We start from the raw sequence: 21409 nt of genomic DNA on the forward strand, positions 1-21409 counted from the left end.
CACCCTCAGCCTCCTCCCATCTTCTCCACGTTCACAGGGGCCTGTTGACTCTTAATAGACTCAGGGTCCCCTCACTTGGCCCTCAGCCCCCAGATTTAGCTCCCCCGCCCCACAGCGTCAGAGGCAGCGGGAAACCCTCTCCTCCCCTGGACCGAGGTCTGCTTTCCATTTCCCATCCCGGTAAGCAACAGTGAGAACATCCATTCTCTTAAGATAACTTTCCTTTCCACCCCTGGTGTGGGGCCCCCACAGCCTTGACAAGGCTGCCACAGAGTCATTTCCCGAAGTCCAGCTTACTCAGCCCTCACTAGAGGCATGCAGGTCACTGACAGTCCCAGCCACGTGGCCCTGCCACGCACTGGCCACTTCTCACCATCTGTCTTCCCCGAGAGGAGAAGCCAAGCTCATGATCTCCTGCAAGTAAATACACACTTGGGCAGGAAGCCATCTCCCAGAACAGGTACTTCTCAGAAACAGGCCTGTCTCAACCCACATGGAAGGGAAAAAAGCCAACTGCTTTCTGCAAAGGCAGGGTTTGGCAGCCGAGATCCCAGCCTACATTCCTCATTAGGAAGATGGGGACTGGGAGCTTTCCTCTGATTAAATAAGGGCAAGCACTTGTCTGATATCTAAAAACGTTCGGTATCTCCTGACATGAAGGGACTTTCCCCAAAGATTTTTTTTTTTTTTTTTTTGAGGAAGATTAGCTCTGAGCTAACATCTGCTGCCAATCCTCTTCTTCTTTGCTGAGGAAGAGTGGCCCTGAGCTAACATTCGTGCCCATCTTCTTCCACTTTATACGTTGGATGCTGACCACAGCATAGCTTGATGAGCAGTGCCACGTCTGCACCTAGGATCTGAACCGGCAAACCCTGGGCCGCCAAAGCAGAATGTGCGCACTTAACCGCTGCACCACCGGGCCAGCCCCTGGAGTGTTCTTTTTTATTTTCCCCTGACTCCACAATTGTAAGATGTCCAGCAACAGGAGAAAACTGCTAGAAAATTTGAAAGGGCAGTTTGTCCCCATTGAGATATCAGTGACAGAAAAGGGAAATGCGACGAGAAGGACAGATTCTGAAAACAAAGGGGACATTTTGTGCTCCAGACACATTGGGTCCAAGGTTACTCCCAAAGGTGCAAATGGAGCATCAAGACGCAGGACTAGGGTGCAGGGAGAGCCGAGGCCTGCGATTTGGGGCGTCACCTTTCCAGAAGCCGGAATTCCAGCCCTGGTGGGGACACATTCTCCTGCAGTCAGGCAGGGAGCTTGAAACGGCCTAGTTTTTAGGAGCAAAGATAAACGGTAAGCGGCATTTGCTTAGAGGATCTTGAGGCAGGACTCTCAAAGAAAGCAGGAAATTTCTCACTGTCTGAACAAGAGGGCTTGAGTAGTTCAACTTAACATATGCAGACTTACATCAAAAACAGGCTTCAGAACAGCCAGGGAAGATTAAAAAGTGCATCTGATCTTAATCAACTCTAGACATTGCATGAGTCAAATTTTTCCTAGCTCGCTGTTTGTTCATCCAGCCTGATGGGTTCCTGGCAATGTATCCTTCGTGACCAAAATTCAAAAGGGGACATTCAAGTCAGCTCCCAGGAAAGCTGCTGTGGAGCCCCAGGCATCCAGAAGCCCAGCGAATGGGACAAAGTCATGGCTCAATGTCCCACCGATGCACGAGAGGCTTGTGGGGACGCAACGATGCCGAGGTGTGTTTCAAGGGCACGTTGGCCAATGTACCATTCTTGGGTGGGATCACGGGCCTCCCCAGATGTTATCACAGTAACAAAGGAGGTGGTAGCAGAAATAATCTCCTGCCAGCCCCAAAATACAAAGCAGTTTTCCTTTCAAAACCCTGGCTCACTTCCTCCCTCTGAAAGACTCACTTTTTGTAATCCCTCTGATGACCTCATTGGAGCGAGCGGAGGTTATGCAATTAAAGCCGCCTCATTTCTACAGTGCTTCTCACAACAGAAAACACCTCCGAAGGCAGCTCTCGCCATCAGGAATCCCAGCCTGAGTCCGGAGCGCTTTCATCTTCTGAGTAAGTAAATGGCCGTCCTTTTTTATCTCTTTCAAGAGAGTAAACTATAAGAGACTCCAAGTCTCTTACAGAAAAACAATAAAAAAAGCTTTCTTTCACAGCTAACTATTGGCAAATTTTCAGCTTTCTGTAAATGTACGTTTTTTTAAAACGTAATTCTCAATCAATGTAAGAGACTTGTATTCCATGCCTACTTGGGGTTTTGTTTTTCCAGAAGAGAAGGAGGAAGGAGAGTGTGGGGTACAGGGAGCGAAGTTTCCAGCAGCTCTTCATGTCAAGGTCCTAAGAAGCATGCAGAGGCTGAACACAGCAGTCAGAGCTCCGTGTGGACCCTGACCAGTTACAGTCCACAAATTCCGTTTATAAAAATCAAATTGGTTTCCCCAGGATCGCTCCCGAGATTTCATAAGGCCGAGAACTGGTTGGGTTATTTGTGGCTTGAAAATAGTATCGTATTATGGGACTGGGTTGACATTCTTTAATATGTGTCTATATTTCAAATGCCTTTACCATCACATCACTGTTGAAATTGGAATTAATTTGAAGAAGGCTAGTTTGTTGAAGACAGTCGCGCTGAGTCCCAAGGAGCAGGTGCCAATGTGAAAATGGGCAGGATTCAAAAAATATCACGTAGAAATTACAGAATCGTCGTCTCTAGTAGACTTGCCCAATGTCCCCTCTGAGTTTTACAAATGGGATCAAATATTCCTAATAACGTAAATAGCTGCTGTTTATTGAGCACCTACTCTGTGCCAGGCAAATATCAGAGCCAAAACTAAAGACCAGCGAAGGAAGATTTGTCCTCTCTGGCCAACTTTGTATGAACGCAGCCAGCAGCTGATGAAAACAACCCCTTTAAAAACAAGCCCAGCTTGAGCAGATACATCGTGTGTCTGCAGTGGCCATGGCCACAGCCGGGTCAGCAGGAAGGAGGGCAGTGTCTGCTGGCCTGACCAGATTCGAGCCACATCAGAGGTCTCTGCTGGTGGCACAGGTGGCAGTTCCTGATCTCCTGGGCAGGATGAAGTCTCACCCCCTGGTATTAGTTTCCTGTTGCTTTTGTAACAAATTAGTACAAACTTAGTGGCTGAAAATAACACAAAGTTATTATCTTACAGTTCTGGAGGTCAGAAGTTCAAAATCAGTCTCATGGGCTAAAGTGAAGGTGTCCGCAGGCTGTGTTCCTTCTGGAAGCCCCAGGGGAGAATCTGTTTCTTGCCTTTTCTGCCTTCTCAAGGTTGCCTGTGTTCCTTGACTGGTGGCCCCTTCCTCCATCTTCAAAGCCAGCAATCTCTCTCTCATCTCCACCCACCTGCGTCCCTCTTCCACTTACGTAAGGACCCTTGTGATGACACAGTGCCCACGTCCATAACCCAGGATCACCTCCCCATCTCAAGATCCTTAACTAAACCACATCTGCAAAGGCCCTTTTGCCTTGTAAGGTACCATGTTTGCAGGTCCCAGGGACGAGGATGCAGACGTCTTTGGAGGCCATTATTCTGCCGGCCCCACTCCCCTTCAGCCCCTCGGCCCCGGGGTGCAGCCCATCCTTTAGCCTGGTGCTGCCTGGGCAGCTCCTGCCTCTTGCTGACCTTTGTGGTCTCTCACAAGGACACAAGAGTGGGCCCCCTTCACAGCACCCCAAGAGCCATCCTTTCCTGCCCGGGCACCCACATTTCAGAAAGGACACGGACACCCCTTGCATGGTCAAGGACACCTGGAGAAGGACAGGGGGCGAGGCAAAGCAGAGCACATTCGTGGTCTCTCTCAGCCTCCACGATGAACCCCCTCCCCTCTCTTCCAGTTCCTTCTTAAACCTCCTGGGGGTAAAAGCTCCGAGGCTGGAGACAAATGAGAATCCCATCGCCAAGAATCAAGCCCTCTTGGAACTCAGCCTTCTGGAGTTTAGCACCTTAGTTTCCTAGCGTGCTGGGTCCCAGGTCCCCTGAACTGTTCTGTAGCTCGGGAACTGGAGAAAAGGGGCTCCCTGGTCCTTTCCAACCTCACGTTACAACACCAGGGTGGTCCGTGTGAAGGCAAGGCTGCCTACACTCAGAGGGACCAAGACGCTTTAGCATCACCCTCATCAGGATTTCCATACAGTTATTGTCATTATGATTGTGGGGGTCCTCATTAAAGCCTCGTATGGATGCTTTAAACCTAGGACGGGATTTTACATGCATGGTCTCATTCAAGCCTCACAATGACTCTGCAGCAGCCACCACTGTCCCCATTTTACAGAAGAGGAAACTGAGGGTCACAGAAGTTATGTGACCTGCCTAGAATTATAGAGTTTGGTGACCCCAGGACGCAAACCCAAGTTCCAGGCCCCTTCTCTTTGTAGTCACGCCATACTGTGTGAAAGAGAATGGACTCCGAGCTGGGCCTAGAAGAAGAGCTGTGTACAAACGGACCGGCTCATCTCGCCAGGGGAACCTGGGCGGGTCACGTCACTCTTCTTCCCCTCAGTTTGCTCATCTGTACAATGGGCATAAAGGTACCCACCCTTCCTCCCAGGTATGTGTCAGGATCAAGTTACCTAAAGCCCAGCGCAGGCGTGGACCCAGCGGAGCCCAGGTGTGGCTGACATTGGAGCGTCCGAGCTGAGCATCAGGTCTCACCCTGCAGCCCCAGCGCGTGGGATGACTGGGGCCGAGACAAAGGTGCTGTGCGGGTTTTCCTTGGCACAGAGAACTTCCTCAGCATGTGCAGAGTTGTGCACAGGAAACAACGGCATGAGGCCCGGTGGGAATTTCAGGAAGCAGCTCCCACGAGAGCGTGTCGTATGAGGGGCCTTCCTGCATGGTCCACCGGGCATCTGAGAAATCAGGCTGGCTGGATGTATCGGTTTCCTGTGGGCTGTAACAAATTACCACAAACTGGGTGGTTTAATGCAAGTGGGTTGTATTACATTGATGGAGTTATAAAGCAGTTCTAGTCAAAAACTATTTTCAGAAAAATTATGTATCTAACTATATATATATATATACACACACATATATACATATATATACATATGTACATATATATACATATATACACATATATACATACATATAGACATATATACATATATATACATACATATATATATATATATATATACACACACACACACACATCAACAAACTGGTTGTATTATATAGATGGAGTTATAAAGTAGTTCTAGTCAAAATATATTTTTAAGAAAACATGTCTTCGGGGGCCGGCCCGGTGGCGCAGCGGTTAAGTTCTCATGTTCTGCTTCTCGGCGGCCCGGGGTTTGCCGGTTTAGATCCCGGCTGTGGACATGGCACCGCTTGGCACGCCATGCTGTGGCAGGCGTCCCACATATAAAGTAGAGGAAGATGGGCACGATGTTAGCTCAGGGCCAGGCTTCCTTAGCGAAAAAGAGGAGGACTGGAAGTAGTTAGCTCAGGGCTAATCTTCCTCGGAAAAAAAAGAAAAGGAAAAAAAGAAAACATGTCTTTAAATATATCTATACACCTACATATATTAAAACACTTTCTTTATGTTAATTAACCGAACTTTGAAAAATAACATAAGGAAAAATAATTTTATAACGTAAGCAAATAATTTGTACCAAGCCCCTCCATGTGCTACAGTCAGTGTCTTAGGCTTGTACTTGACTCGGATATGTCATTGGCATTTTCCTGAAGAATGTATTTTTCTTTCGTTGTGGTCTTATTATCACTAACTGTTCCCAATGATTGTCTGAAATCTTTTCCTTCAGACTTTACGGTTAATAAATTTAAATTAAGGCCTTCAGTTGACTCTTCTCTTGGACCAGAATCTATTTAAATTAAGAAAATGTTTCCTGTGCAGGTGCTGAGGTACCTGTTAGCCTCTGAGCAATTCCGCCAAGCAGAGTCTACCCTCAAATCCTATTCTTTGCATGTGGAATTATGTAAACATTTCAGCCCAGATATTTTCACAGGTACTGTTTTTATGCCTTAGTTCTAGTTCCTTTCTTTCTTTTTTTCTTTTGAGGAAGATTAGCCCCGAGCTAACATCTGCCACCAATCCTCCTCTTTTTGCTGAGGAAGACTGGCCCTGAGCTAACTACTGCCAGTCCACCTCTTTTTTGCTGAGGAAGACTGGCCCTGAGCTAACATCCGTGCCCATCTTCCTCTAATTTATATGTGGGACGCCTACCACAGCGTGGTGTGCCAAGCAGTGCCACGTCTGCCCCCAGGATCTGAACCGGTGAACTCCAGGCCGCTGAAGCAGAACGTGCGCACTTAACTGCTGTGCCACTGGGCTGGCCCCTAGTTCCTTTCTTAAATGAATATTTTTACAGATTAAACTCTTCAAATAAGTTGTAGCTATTTATAATTTTTGGATGCTTTGTCAAATTGAGGTGCTGCAAATCAGAGGCTTTCTCAATTTCATCTCATTTCTGCACAGAACAAGAATTTATCCAATTGAAAAGATTCTTCCTATGAGTTGAGATATTCCAAAGCTCACGATAGAATTTTAAAATTAAATGGTGTGCCATTTAAGGCCTCATCTCTTTATTTGATCGTTTCCTCCCTTGCTCTTTAGAAATAAATTTCCATTATTTTCTGCATAAAAGCTTTGTTTTCAATAATTAGCATCTGCTAAAAGCTTTAAAAGCTCACATTTTGGTACTTCGTTTGTTGAAGACCTTGATTAAAGATTTCCGATGGATTTGGAACGCAATCAACAAAACTCTGGAACTCCGCTTTAACAAAGAGTTTAATCACATGTTTGGGCAATTAGACTCAACATCTTCTAAAATTGATTGACAATGGGCAGCCAGAAAGAAAACACATCTAAAGTTGTCTTTTTTTAAAATTTGTCATCAATCTCATCACAAACTCTTGGTAATTCAGTAACTATGTTTCAAAATTTTGTAAATTTTGTCAGCTATAACTTCCATTTCAACTGGTAGACTATTGAAACTTACTTATATGCAATTACAAATTACGTTTGCACCGTGACCTGTTCAAAGTACATTTCTGTTTCAACAGCCTCTTAATTTAATAAGAAAATCGTTGTTACCATGACACTCTCTGCCCACCAAAATGTGCATGTGTGTTCTCTTCACAAAAATATAACGAATTTATTCCCAACGTGAACAGTTTAAACTGAATTTGGAGCAGCATTCACAAAACGCCCGTCGTTTCGCTTCACCAGAACGAACTTCCAAAAGCTTCGCTTTGATTCTGTTGAACTGGAGTCAAAGAGCTGATGTCACGACTAGAATTGACTGATTTTTCTATTTCAAGAATCTGAGGATACTGATATCTAGCTGGCACCATTTCACTGTCTGTGGAGTTCTGAGGGCGGTGACACTGAATCAGCCATCACTTCCATTGCTGTACATGCAACCGAAAGTTCGGTCTCTGAACCCGACGCCAATCCAAATAACGAGAACAGAGTCTTGAGTGGAAGAGGAAAGGTTTTTACTATGCCAGGCACAGGGAGCAAAGCAGGGGCTCATGCCTCAAAAATTGCTAGCTCCCCATGAGGAATGGGTAGGGATTTTTATTTGGGGTTTTGGGTAGGGGAGGGGGGAACATGTAGCTTGTGCAGTTTGGCGTTTTCCCACCAGCCTGCGTTTGGCCTTGAGAGGCTGCTTGCAGCAAGGCTGGGGGAGGGTGAGATAGGAGGATGGCAGGTGGGCCTCGTCTTCTTGCTTGAGGCGGGTTCGAGCGGCGGGAGTGAGGAGTTGAGGTCTGGGAAGCCCCTGCTCCTTAATATTTTTGAGACAGCGGCTTTCCTGGCAAACTCAGGACACATGATTAGCTAAACTTTAGTGTGCCTCCAGCTCCAGGCCACCTGGGCTTTTAGCAATTTGTAACTCCCATTTAGTTGTAAAGCTCAAGGAGTCCAAGTTTACAGAAATAGGTATTTACACGTGAGTGGAGCTAGAGAAGCAGGAAAGGGGGTGGTGAGTTTTAGTTTTCACCCCATATACGCTGGGTTCAATGTGGGGAAACTGATATCAGGGCTGATGTTAAGAGCCTGTAACATGCATGCACAAGATAAGTTGGAACTAAAAATGAGCTGGATTAACTCAACAAAGAGTTGCTCGATCTAAGTGAAAAATCATGCCTCCGAGAGTGATCTCTGACAGCATCTTCTGCAGCTATGTGGGTGAAACTGATGTCTTAGGGCGTCATCTTTTAAAATTACTAACTTCTGAAGCGGCCACTTTGTGTCTCAGGTTTTCCTGTGGTCGGTGAAATCGCTGCGGCCCCCACAGGGATCTAAACATCCACAAACATTTTGTGCAACTTACACGTTCCTCATCAACTTCCTTGAGAAACAGAAGGTCAGTACTTAAATTTTCATTAAACATTCGCTTTTTAGCTCATTGATGCCAGAAGTGCTTATTGCAAAATTTAAAAGTATTGCCAAATAACAAAATAAATAGTTAGTTGTGGGTTTACACCCTGCAATAGTGACAAGAGTGTCCTAACTCCTCGGCACACTCTGGGTCAGAACTCCATATGCCACAAATATTTCACAGCCTCCCAACCCTTAATCTCTCATGTTTCCCACTGACTTGTCAACTGGAAGCCCAGCAGCTTATTCTCTTCCCCGTCTACACTCTCCCTTGGTGATTTCATCCGGTCTTGTGGCTTTAAATACCATCTATGTGATTACAACTCTCAATGGTGTATCATTATCTCACACTCGGTCTCTGAATCCCAGACTTGAATATTTAATTGCCCACTGGACACCCCCACTTGATGTCCAATAGACATCTCAACCTCAACGGGTCCAAAAGTGAATCCTGATCTCCTTCCCTGCAAAAAAGCCCTGCTGCATCTTCACTCTGGAATCTCCATTCAGTTGATGGCCACTTCATATTTCCAGGTGCTCAGGCCAAAAATCTCAGCATCTTCCAACTCCTCCTTTCTCACGACCTGTACCCGATTGAAAATCATGGTGGTACTACCTTCAGAATAAACCTAGGACCCGATCCCATCCCGCCATCTCCTCTGCTACCCTCCCCTGCTAACGTATTTATCCAGGGTGCTCCCTGTTGTTGACTCTCTCCTCTCTAGGCCAGAAGCACCCTGAGGGCAGGGGCTTTTGCTTGTTGGATTCACTGCTGTGCCCCAAACACCAGAACACCTGTGCCTGGCACAGAGCAGGTGCTCAGTAAATACTTGTTCTGCGGATAAAGGACTGGAGAAACCGGTGAATTAGACCTGGTGGGAATGGCACAGTGAGTGAGTTACAGACAGCGTCACATCAAGAAGGTCCTCACGTCTCCCCCGGATGAGGAAAGTCAGACTTGGAGACACGAAGTGACTGCCCAAGGTCGCTTACCCAAATAGACTGTTCCAAGACTGGCTCTTTCTTACACAGTATCTTGTGTTGGATGCAATGAGGCTTTGCCCAGTTGACAGAATCTTGAACGTCACCAAGCGATAACAACAATGATCACCATAGTTGACATTGAGCAAGTGCTTCTGAAGAGCCAGGACCCATTCTAAGCACTTTGCATATATTAACTCATCCAGGTTCCGGGAGGAGTTTTAGGGGTGGAGTCCCCAGAAATCCCACAGGGCAGGCAGCTGCTCACTGTGTGTCTGGGACTGTGTGCATCCACTAAGCTGGCTGTGGCTGGCATTGCTGGCAGGCACCCACAAATCCACGAGTTCAGGATGTGCTCTCATCTCTCCACGGTATTAGACGGCTGGGAGACGTGGTCCGCTTCTTTCCCACCATATCCTTCTCCCACTGAAATGCAATGCAGGCACCTGGGAGGCTATGAGCATGGACTTTGGGGTCAGTGCAGACTGGCCCTGTCGCTCACCAGTTATGTCTCCTCAGACAAGTCATTAACTTCGGAGCCCGGTTTACCCATCTACCAAGTGGGGACCAAACGTGCAGCAGAATAGAACAGAACAGAAGGACTGCCTGGGTCTGAATCCAGGCTCTGCTACCAATCTGCTGTGTGACCGTGGACAAATGACTCAGCCTCTCAGTGCCCCATTTTCCGATCAATCAAATGGCGATTACAGTGGCCCTACCTCACAGGGCTGTTGAGAAGATTAAATGAAAAAATATGCAAATGTAAAACTCTTAGAATGGTGCCTAGAACATAGAGACCATTTAATAAATGTTAGTTATTCTTTTATTACTTGTATTTTTCAAGCCCAGCTCAAGAACCTTTTCGTTCTCTAAACCATCCACCATTGCCTGCCCCATCCACCCTACTGGTCCTAGCCCCAGTAGATCAGCTCCCTGCTGGCCAGGCCTCTTCCTAGCCCCTGGTTGATTTCATCTTGGGTCATCAGCCACTGCCTCCATGTCTGCATCCCTCTAGACAGTGAGCGCCTGCAGGCTGGGGGCTGCTCTGTCCTGTTCTCTGTATCTCCAGCGCCTGGCAATGTGCTGGCACAAGTAGGTGCTCATTAAATGTTTGTTAAACTGTTGTTGATAATAATAAGGCTGTTAATAAGATTAATTGCACCTTCCATTGAGTGCTTCCTCTGTGCCAGGCAACCATGCCAAGCTCTCCAGAGACACCATCACCAGTCCCTGCCACAATCCCACAAGAGGGATACGGTTAGCTCTGATTGTCAGAGAGGAAAATAAAAGTCAGTGGGTCTAGCTGGCCCACACCATCTGGTTGTGTCAGGATTTGAACTCAGGTTTCAAAGCCTTGGTCTTTTTCTTTATACCCGGGGTCAGCAAACTTTTCCTCTAAGGGAAGAGATGGCAAATATTTTCATCTCTGCAGGCCACGCAGTCTCTGTTGCAACTACTCAACTCTGCTCTTATAACACACAAGCAGCCGTGGACAATACGTAAATGAATGGGGGTGGCCGTGTGCCAATAAAACTTTATTTTCCAAAACTGGCCGGGGGCTGGATTTGGCCCTCCGGCTGTAGGGGGCAGCCTCTCGTGTTATGCTACGTGCTGTTCGTTGCAGGTCACTGTGGATGGCATCCCGGACCCTCCTGGAGTTCCAGTCCTCCAACCAGAGTCAGCTCTTGCCTCCAAATGCCACATCGTGTGACAACCTTCAGGAAGCCTGGGACCTGCTGCACAGAGTGTTACCAGCCTTTATCATCGCCATCTGCTTCTGCGGCCTCGGGGGGAACCTCTTTGTGCTGTCGGTCTTCCTCTTGCCCCGGCGGCGCCTGAACGTGGCAGAAATCTACCTGGCGAACCTGGCGGCCTCCGATCTGGTGTTTGTCTTGGGCTTGCCCTTCTGGGCAGAGAACATCTGGAACCAGTTCCACTGGCCTTTCGGAGCCCTCCTCTGCCGCGTCGTCAATGGAGTCATCAAGGCCAATTTGTTCATCAGCATCTTCCTGGTGGTGGCCATCAGCCAGGACCGCTACTGCGTGCTGGTGCACCCCATGGCCAGCAGGAGGCGGCGGCGGCGGCGGCAGGCCCAGGCCATCTGCGTGCTCATCTGGGTCATGGGGGGCCTCCTGAGTGTCCCCACGTTCCTACTCCGCTCCATCAAAACTGTCCCGGAGCTGAACATCTCTGCCTGTGTGCTGGGGCTCCCCCACGAGGCCTGGAACTTCGCGAGGATCGTGGAGTTGAACGTGCTGGCCTTCCTCCTGCCGCTGGCTGCCATCGTCTTCTTCAACTACCACATCCTGGCCTCTCTGAGAGTGCAGACAGAGGTCAGCAGGACGAGGCACGGGGGCCCCACGGATGGCAAGACCACGGTGCTCATCCTCGTGCTCGTGGCTACCTTCCTGGTCTGCTGGACCCCTTACCACCTCTTCGCATTCCTAGAATTCCTGTTCCAGGTGCGGGCTGTCCGAGGCTGCTTCTGGGAGAACTTCATCGACCTGGGCCTGCAGTGCGCCAACTTCTTTGCTTTCATCAACAGCTGCCTGAATCCAGTGATTTATGTCTTTGTGGGCCAGCTTTTCAGGACCAAGGTGTGGGAACTTTATAAACAATGCACCCCTAGAAGTCTTACTCCGATGTCCTCATCCCGCAGGAAAGAAATCCTCCAACTTTTCTGGCGGAATTAAACAGCAGTGAGCCAAGATGCTTGGCTTCCTTATCAGTTATTTCTGATGCAATAAATACTATGGTGGTAGGCTGAATAAGGGCCCCCCCAGATAAGCAGGACGTAGTCCCTGGAAACTGTGAATTTATTTTTGGTAATGGAGACTTTGCAGGTGCAATTAAACTAAGGATCTTGCAATAGGGAGATTATCCTGGATTAGCTGGGTGGGCCCAATGTAATCGCAAAGACCTTTATAAAAGGGAAGCAGAAATGGCGGAGTCAGAGAAGGCCATGTGACAACAGAAGCATGAGGTTGGAGCGATGCAAGGAAGGCACCCCCTAGAGGCTGGAAAAGGCAAGGAAATGGATTCTCCTCCGGAGCCTGCGGAAGGAACCAGCCCTGCTCGCATCTTGGCTTTAGTGCAGCGAGATTGATTTGGGATGTCTGTCCTCCAGAGCCATACATAATAAATTTGTGTTGTCTTAAGTCATAAAGTCTGTAGTCATTTGTTACAGCAGCAACAGGAAACTAATACACATTTCCAGTAAGGGTCTCTTCTCACATTTCCACTTGCCTGTCCAAAATTTTCTAGGTTAACTGCTGGGAATACAGAGATGATAAAGCTAGAGATCCTAACCAAAAGGAATTTACATAGATCTAAATAATTATAGTGTCAAAAAAGAAAGTGATAAATCGCATGAGCACGCCACAGATCCTGTACCCTGAGTATTCAGAGGGAAAGAGGATGGGGTCCTGCTGGGGTATCAGGACAGCCGTTGTGAAGGGAGTAAACTGTGAGCTGAGTTTTACACCGTAGAATCTGGATACGTGGAGAGGGAGGAAGTGCTGGTGGAGACATCATCGAGACACACAGGTAGAAAAGTGTGGGTCCCCACGGAAGAATATCTACCGAACACCGAATGCATCGGCTCTCTTCTTGCTACCAGGAGCCCAATGGTGAACCTGGAAAGTCTGCCTTCAAGGAGCTCGTGGCAACAGGGACAATAATTAGGAGAGTGTCATAGGGCGGTTTGGGGAGAACGGAGATGTTCAGAGGATCTACGATGGTCCAGGGCAGGGAGGGAAGCCCAGAGGTGTCCAGTGGGCTGTGAGGGCCTGCTGAAGCTAGAAAGCATGGATTTCTTGTGTGAATGGCTCTAGCGATGCTCAGCAGGCCCCCAAAAGGCAGGAATGACCCTTTGGTCAGTGCTCCAGCCCTGTAGGTTTCCTGGAGAGCAGACTATGGTTTGGACGGCCTGGATTTAGGTCAACAAGCAGGATCCAGTCTGCACACGTGGTTCATTTGGTCCACAGAGTGTTTCAATGTTTTTAAGTTGGTTACCAATATTTAAATTCCACGTGAGAATCCCGTGAATATTTGGAAGCTCTAGCAACTCTGAGTCTGCGTTCGTTCCTTCAGCTGACATTTATCAACCATCTGCTTTGTGCCAGGCACTGTTGCAGGCAGGAGAACACAGCTGGCAGTAACACAGAGGAACATCCGGGTCCTCTTGGAGTTGACCTGCTGCCCACCCCCAGGGCACCAGGACAGCCTATACCCAGGGCAGAGGCTGGAGTCACCCGGCTTGCTCGCCTCCAACGCCAGTGCAATTCCTGAGCTCCCGGAGGGCGGGAGACGGTGAGCAGAGGCCCTGCAGTGAAGCCGCGAGTACAGGCAGGAATCTCAGGCAGGAACAGAGACTCGGAAAGAGAAAATAATGCCCAGTCCTCCTCTGCTGAGAGTGAACTGACCCGAATAGGCCCTATCTCCTCCTTTCTCAGCCCCTGCACTAAACCTGCAGCTCAGAAAAATTCCTTTCTACGGGTTCCTACATTCCAGAAGAGCGTGCTGCCTGAGAAATCAGAGCATTGCTCGTGGCCTGCAGTTCAATGGTAGAGTAAGACCATCACTGGGACCTCTGAGAAGCCAGACGCCTGACGGATGGAATGCACGTAATACTCACCGAGGCCCAGCGCACAGCCCGGCCACGGGACGGAAACCGCAGACCCCACAGTCAGGACTCTGGTGCCCTTCTCTTGGGAAGGTCAATTATTCATCCGCAGAGGGAGGAACTCCTGCCTTGGTTAACAGGATCAGTGCTGTGGGAGAAGTTACTATTTGTGAGTCCCCCTGGATCTGGCTGGACCCGGAGTATTTCACGCCTGGGTCCAGGCCCGAGCCTCACCTTGTGGGGCTAACGCCTGGAGTGGAAGGATGAGTTAGCAAACGGTCTTCCAGCATCCCTGGCTCCAGCACCCACATGGGCTCCCGCTTTCTCTCTGAGAAGGGCCAAGAAGCTTCTTCTCCAATCCTCCTCCAGCTTGGGGCCTTTCGTGTGAGGCCACGACTGCCCACTGCCTTCCCCCCCAGCATCAGTGGCCCATCCATCATGGGCCCTGAGTGGCGCCAAGTACCCACACAGCCCAGCCTGGGGGATGCCTGGGTGTTGCAATGGACACAGGCAATTTCTTGTTCTCCGGAGATGAATCACGAGCTTGATGAGGAGCAGGTGGGAAGTTTTCTCCCATGAGCTACAAGAGGCTTTAAACATCATCGAAATGAGTGTGTGCCAAACTGGTACAATCCGAATAAAATCTGGAAAGTTCTATCGATGTCAATTTCCCTGCTGTGATATCGTACCATATTTATGCAAGATGTTACCGTTGGAGGAAACTGCATAAAGAGTACAAGGGATCTTTCTGTAAATCAAAGAAAAAGTCTAAAAAAGAAACTAGCAAGTCCAACCCCTCATTTTACAGATAAGGAAAATGAGGCCCAGAGATGGGCAGACACGTGCCCAAGGTCACCCAGTGAGCTGGACTCCTGGTGCAGGGCTCTGCCCAGACCCAGGGATGCCCATGAGGCTGTGAGGTCAGAGAAGAGGCCTGAGTGCCAGGGATCCCACCATGTGAGTCACCTTGATGGTGGCAGATGGTGGCCGGGGTTGGTTCAGGCAGGGAGCAGAGAGCCAGGCCTACTTTCCCGGAGCTTCAGGGGACAGAAATGTATCAGAAGGGTCAGTAGGGGCTCAGCAAGTAGGAGGGGAAGACGCTTCAGGGTTTTAGTTGACAGGGAGCTCAGTGTGCTGTGGCTGTCAAAATAGCTGCTAGGCTCTGGGGCTATATTAATAGGAGTATTACATCTAAAATGAGGGAGGAGATATCCTATTTAGCTTAATAATCAACAGAGTACATGAGGAGTATTGTGTCCAGCTCTTGGGTGATTCAGAAGAAGGGATCAGACTGATGAAGGGACTCAATATCATACCCTCTGTGACACTGTGAGGCCTGACAGGGCTTCCCTGAAGAAGATAAGGCTCGTGGGGAGAGGAGAACAAATGTATTTAGTGTGACCCCAGTAAGACCAAAGGCAAAAACTTCTGGCCCAATCTGAGGAAGAGCTTTCTGATATGCAGAACTGTCCATGATAGCTGTCCCCTGATAGACCTGGAATAACAGTGGGTCTCCTGTCACCAGAGGTGTCCCAGCAAAGTGGCAGGGGACAGGACGTTGCAACGAGGACCCCAGACGCATCTGTAGCACCCCCAGCCTCGAGGAGCTTGCTGCGTGCAGGGGAGGCAGATGAGAAGAGGTCACTCCTCAGGACGAGATGCGTAATCACGGGGTCACATGCACCTGGGAGGGGTCCGAGCAGGAAGGGGGTACAGGGGAGGGAACCCCGACCTGGTCTTGGTGGTAAGTAGGACAATGAGGGTGTTGGCCACCTGCAGCCTTTGCCTCACTCAGGTTCTCAGCTGATGACACCAAGGGCTGGGAGAATTATAGCAAGGCCGAGAGGTCAAAGTCCCCTCTAGGCCACGAGTGTCAGTGGAGACTCTAAACAGGGGAGTGAAGTTTGAGAGCGATCGCTCCACTGGAGTATGGAGGATGGATAGCAGGGTGTATAAGTCACCTGCTGCTGCATAACAAAACGCCCAAAAAACGAACGATTTAAAGCAACCTCCTTAGCTCAGGGTTCTGCAGCCTTGGGCTGGGTTGGCTGAGCGCTTCTCCCGCTGGTCTTGGCTGCGTTGACTAGTGTCTCTGTGATCAGCAGCCAGTCATCCTTGGCTCTGCTTCTGGGGGTTGAGCGGGAGGGTGCAGAGGTGCAGAGCCGACCTCAGATGGAGTTAGAAACCATCGATGGGTTAGGCGTAATGGTGGGAGGCTGGGAGCACCCCAACCCCGACCTCCCAAACTGAGAGCGAATCAGAGCGGCTGATTCGTCCCCTGCTCTGACTACGCTTATCCAGCGTCCAGTACGTGGCAGGCACGGTGCGAGGCACGGGGGTGCAGAGTAAAAGGAGACAGTTTCCTCGCTTCTGAGACTTCACAGGACATGGAAAAGACCCTCTGGGGCAGCCTGCTCATTTTATGGATGGAAAACCTGAGGCCCAGAATGATCCACGCTGTTGCACAAGGACACCATCAGCATGAGATCTGGACCAGGCGCCGGCTCTTCTGCTCTGTCGAGTCCTCCAGCCTGTACACAGGCTCCCGGAAAACGCTTGCTGAGAACGTCTTGTCTTTTGACGGGGGCAGGAGACGCCTCCTCACCCTCAAGAGAAACAGTATTGCTGCTCAGCGATCGTCCCAATTCCCCCGTCCTTCTGGGAAATGGGGGGATTGAATTTCCTCACACCATGCAGGCCAAGGGTGGCCTTCTCATTCCTTTGGCCAATGCGAGGGGACTTGTCTGCCACTTCCAGGCAGAAGCATCTGAGAACACAGTCTCCCATGCTCTCTCTTCCTCTGCTGTGGCAAACCCTGAAGCCTTGTGTTAAGACGGTGGTGTCATTAAAATGTAGAGACCCCATCAGCCTGGAACCCGAGTGACTAGACGAGCAGAGTCCCCTGAAGACCTGCATTAAACACGCAGTGTGTGTGAGAAATCAGCCTTTGTTGGTTTAAGCCACAGAGAGTAAGGGGATGTTTGTTATGGCAGCAGAACCTAGCCTATCCTGACTGATGCACCTGGTTTCAGTGAGGAGGGGCTGCTCCCTAAACGCTGGGCCTCTTTCTCACCCCTGACTTGTCTCTATGGATGAAAAGCGACTTATCTGATTGACCAGCTTCCAAAAGAGAATTGAGCCTGAGGAGCTCAGTTCCTTCCTGCATCCTCGCTCCTGGAGGAGGGCCTGTCTCCAGACTCGGGTCTTCTCTCAGCCATGAGGTAAGCTTAGCGTTCGAGGCTCTGCCCCAGAGTGGGAACTGTCACCATTGCCTGGGCCTGGGTGGGTAAGTCGGCCTGATTCCGGGATTCAGAATTAAGAGGCCCATTGTTGCCACATGCCTCAGTGACGTTGTCCACCTGAGCCCTTCTCAGTAATAAGGATTATGCTGTGGCCCCCAACTGCTGACTCCTGTCTGCCTCATTCAGCTGAGAACTGAGGCAGGAAAACAGGAGTGTCCTCAAACCCCAGCTCCTATCATCTTGCCCATCCCTACTCCAAGGGACTCAAATTCCAAACATCTTGGGCAAAAATATGAGAGCCCAATGGTGGAATGCAAATTTGATTCCCGAGAGAGCTTCACCAAATCCTCAGTAATGTCTTAGCAAGTTTTGACTCCAGGTTTCTTGACCCCTTGGATATTTGAGGCCAGACAGTTCTTGGCTGTGGGGGCTGTCCTAGGCATTGTGGGAGATTGGGCAGCATCCTTGGTCTCTCCTCTAGATGCTAGGAGCAACTGCCCTCCCTCAGATGTGACAGTGAAAAAGGTCTCCAGATATTAGCAACTGTCCCCAGGAGCAAAATCACCCCCACCCCCACCCCCAGCAGAGAACCATAGTTTAGCTGATCTGATCCAGCTGGTCAACAACGGCCTCAAGGAAAGCCTGGTGGTCTGGGCAAACTTCTCGGAGGTGGTGAGACTTGAGCCCCTGAAGGATTGAATAAACAAAGACGAGGGGAGAAGCCATGGTCCTAGGAAAGCATGAGCGAGGTGAGGTTTGGTGGCAGGTGCCCTGGGAGATGGCCACAGCAGGGCAGGACCACACAAACCACAGTTGGACGATTAAGTAGCCAACATGAAAATCACCGAGAACCATCTCCAGCACGCATGGCGCATGCAATAAATGTTTGCTAATATCATTACAGCAGAATCTCTCAAGTCCAAACAGTGACATGAGTTTATAGCAACTCGCCATTATTGATTTTGGCGTCATTCCTGGTGTTTAACAATGATTCCCTCTAACCAACGCCTGAAGCTTCTCCCAGTGTTATTTTCCCTTCCTCATCCTGTGGCCAACCTTGTGAAGGGGCAGGGGAGGGGTGGACTGCGAAAGAGTCAGCAAAGGAAGGGAAGAAGGAGATTCATACACAGTGAACAAAATGTCAACATTTTAAGTAAAGATGGGACCCAACGGGCCCTGGCTGAGAGCCAGGCAACCAAGATGGGCTCCAGGTGCAGGGTCGGCTGCTGTCTTTATTAGAAATGGTGATGTTTTGTTCATCATGGATGTTTTCACATTACTTTTGGTTTTCTAAAAACATTGCAGTAAATTACTGTTTCTCTTGGTTATTGATGTGCCTGTGTCCACCCCTCCTTAAACTTTGTGCACAAAGCAGGTGCCGCACTCGCCTCACGCGAGTCCCAGCCCTGAGTGGTAGGCTTAGGGGGCTGGGGGCTGCATTTCCAGTAGAGGAATGAATCTTGCAGGAAAGCTTAAACAGACTCACCAGAACACAACAAAAGATCTTTATCTGAATATAAAGCACACTTCCCGTATATCATGCCCCAAATATGCCTTATCAACCTCTTGCGAAAACTCCAGCAGGGGCAACTTTCCCAGAACAGCCCCATGTGCGTTACCACCCAGCTCAGTATTTGTTTACAGGGAGAAATTAATCGTGAAATAACATGACATTTTTATTTCTAATTCAAGCATTGTCCTCGGCTAAGACGAAGCTGCCACAGAGAAGCCTCGTGAAAGAGTTGGGAGACTGAGGATTTTTCCAAAGCGTTCCCACGAGCACAGGGTCAGATTTTGCGCAGGCTGGGATGCGCCCCGGGGCTTTGCAGGGCTGACGGCTGAACCAACGTTGCTCAGGAAGAGAGCGGGCGACCCCTGCTGGTGTTGAAGAGGGTTGCTCTTTCCCCAGAAGATTCTGCACAAATTTTCAAAGCAAGCCCTTTAAATGGATTACAACAGACCTGATTCAAAGCGTTAACAGAACGTGGAAATGTGAAAAGGCAGCGATTTCTCTTGAACAGGGTTTTTCAAAGATCTTTTCCTTTTTTAAGTATGAACCTTGCTGGTGGGTACAACTTCTACAAGAGGGCAATTGGCAATAGCCACCCAAACTTTAAATGGGTGCCACATACCATTGACTCGCTGTTTCCCCTTGTGGTGCCCTGTCTAACGGATAAACCACTGTGAAGCCGAGGGGCAGAGAAGCTCCGTGACTCGCCCCGGGGGAATCTTTGGGGTGGACAGTCAGCTAAAATTCCAGTTCAGCAAATAGGACACACAAAGGCAAGAAGACAGCTTTCAACATGAAATCTGGTACAAAGGCTTCTTAAAAAGGGTTTTGACGAAAATAGTATGGTCTGAAGGGGGGAAAAAGAAAGTAAAACTTTAATTCAAACTGAAATGGAGACGAGAGGGAGACATTTATTTGACCTTAGAAGCGTTTATTATAAATGAAAGGAGGATTTCTGAGTACGGGGCCATGACACTGATGCTGACTTTAAAATAGCCTAGTTTGGGGGTTGGGGTGCACTGAACTTGAACAAATGTTCAACGTATTTTGGAGTCACAGCCTTTAGGGCTCCACCACTACAAACAACTGGGCCACATCTGGGGTCACAAAATGCCCACATTAGGGTTTTGGCAGCAGAGTTAGCACTTTGCACTGAGCTTTCCTTTATCTCTCCGTGGAATCTGAATGTACACGAATGTTTTGCCCTCTTCTGAAAGCCTTAGAAATTCTCACTGTAAGGATGTGCTGGTGTTCGTTTTTCTCAACATCCCCAAAACCCAGAAGACTTACCTCCAGCACCTCCTTGACTTCTATTTCCAAATGCTACCCAAGCTGTACCCTTCAAGCCACGTTTCCCCGTAACAGGCCGTCCGAACGTCAGGCTGTAAAGGGAGCCGGCGCCCCCAGCTGTCCCAGTGCTGCCCCATCTGTGCTGACTGCTGGGGAAGCAGGTGTCCGGACGGTGGGGGAGGAGCCAGGCGGGGTCCTCAAAAGCAGGAATTCCACCTCTAAAACCGCTGGGAGGGGTTTCTCTCCTTTCCTCAGCTTGTGAGCCATGACAGGATTCCTCGGGAGCAAAACAAATTGATTTACATCTATAAAGAACAAAGGCAGGCGTGCTGTACTTACTCTGTCTTATTTAGAGTTTGATGTCTGCCCACTGGGTTCTGAGCTCCCCGAGAACAAGGACCATGTCTTTCATCTCTAGCCCAGGGCCTTGCACACAGTAGGCATTCAGAAAACAGTGACAATAATGTCTCTGACATGGTACTTATTATGTGTCAGATGCTGTTCAAAGCACTTTCCATATATTAACTCACGTGATCCCCATAACAACCCTATTATTGTCTCTGTTTTATAGAGGAAACTGAAGCACAGACAGGTTAAGCAACTTCCCCAAGGCGACACAGATAACAAGCAGTGGGGCCTGGGTTCACACCCAGACAGCCTGCCTCTAAAAATCTATTTTCTTAGCTACTATTCCAGTGATTCCCAAACTTTTCTATAAAGTAGAGTCACCTGGGCAGCTTCAGCAATACACCTGAGGGGTCATGATTTAATTGGTCTTGGGTGGGGCCTGGCTTTTGAATTTTTAAAAGATCCTTGGGTGACTCCAATATGCAGATGAGCTTTGAGACCCACCACATTATACTTTCCTGCCTCGTTACCCAGCAAAGGTCCCAGAATTTAATTCATTTGCTCCATGTGGAACTGCTTTCAGGAATATAAACAAACAAGCCGAGGAGAAAAAAAAACCTACCTCTGGTAGTAGCAGAGTATCTCAGAGTGCAACAAATTGTAATTCCAATAGAGCATGTGCTAAGAGTGTGGGTCTGGAGTCAGACACTCCTGGATTCAAATTCTAAATTGTGAGCTGCACGTAGCGAGTCTGGCTACTTTGCTCACCAACCCCAATTTCCTTCCTTCCTAGGCACACAGCAAGACTACATTACCCAGGAGCCCTTGAAGGATCACGTGACAGAATTCTGACCAATAGAAGGGGGGGCAAAAGTGAGAGCTCCTAGGCCTGGCCATAAAAGTGGTCCTCCTCTCTCCCCAGTGCAGTGATCCCCGTGGAGGATTCTGAGGCTCCGGGACAGGAAGAGACACAAGATGGAAGGAGCCTGGGTTCCCCCATCACCACTTGCAGGAGCGCTGCCAGATATTCAGGAGCACCGCCTGGACTTTACAT

General features: G+C 49.0%; 1 protein-coding gene and 1 long non-coding RNA gene across 8 annotated transcripts; one reads left to right on the forward strand and one right to left on the reverse strand.

The window, feature by feature from the left end:
• Nucleotides 1-707: 707 nt before the first annotated feature.
• Nucleotides 708-21409, forward strand: BDKRB1 (bradykinin receptor B1). Of its 6 annotated transcripts, none has more exons than XM_008507809.2 (3): nucleotides 708-2045; nucleotides 8239-8346; nucleotides 10966-12507. In XM_008507809.2, the coding sequence occupies exon 3, from the start codon at nucleotides 10976-10978 to the stop codon at nucleotides 12032-12034; it is 1059 nt and encodes a 352-aa protein (XP_008506031.1). In that variant the 5' UTR covers nucleotides 708-2045; nucleotides 8239-8346; nucleotides 10966-10975; the 3' UTR covers nucleotides 12035-12507. The 6 variants fall into 6 exon arrangements, 3 of the variants coding, with proteins under 3 accessions (XP_008506031.1, XP_070450734.1, XP_070450733.1); XM_070594633.1 differs by having other exon boundaries at nucleotides 1629-2045; nucleotides 9086-12507; XR_011533158.1 differs by lacking the exon at nucleotides 10966-12507 and adding an exon at nucleotides 21278-21409 and having other exon boundaries at nucleotides 1909-2045.
• On the reverse strand, nucleotides 18699-21157 carry LOC139079460 (uncharacterized). 2 transcript variants are annotated; one of them, XR_011533160.1, is made up of 3 exons: nucleotides 20978-21157; nucleotides 20008-20312; nucleotides 18699-19122 (listed from the first exon to the last, which is right to left on the reverse strand). It is a non-coding gene; the product is annotated as an uncharacterized lncRNA (long non-coding RNA). The 2 variants fall into 2 exon arrangements; XR_011533159.1 differs by having other exon boundaries at nucleotides 18989-19122; nucleotides 20008-20284; nucleotides 20978-21128.

This window comes from Equus przewalskii, chromosome 25, assembly GCF_037783145.1.
Source record: "Equus przewalskii isolate Varuska chromosome 25, EquPr2, whole genome shotgun sequence".
In the NCBI taxonomy this organism is placed as follows: domain Eukaryota; kingdom Metazoa; phylum Chordata; class Mammalia; order Perissodactyla; family Equidae; genus Equus; species Equus przewalskii.

Bases quoted from the DNA above. Each gene is read 5' to 3' on its own strand.
- BDKRB1 (XM_070594633.1), top strand. From the start codon at position 10,943: ATGCTACGTGCTGTTCGTTGCAGGTCACTGTGGATGGCATCCCGGACC.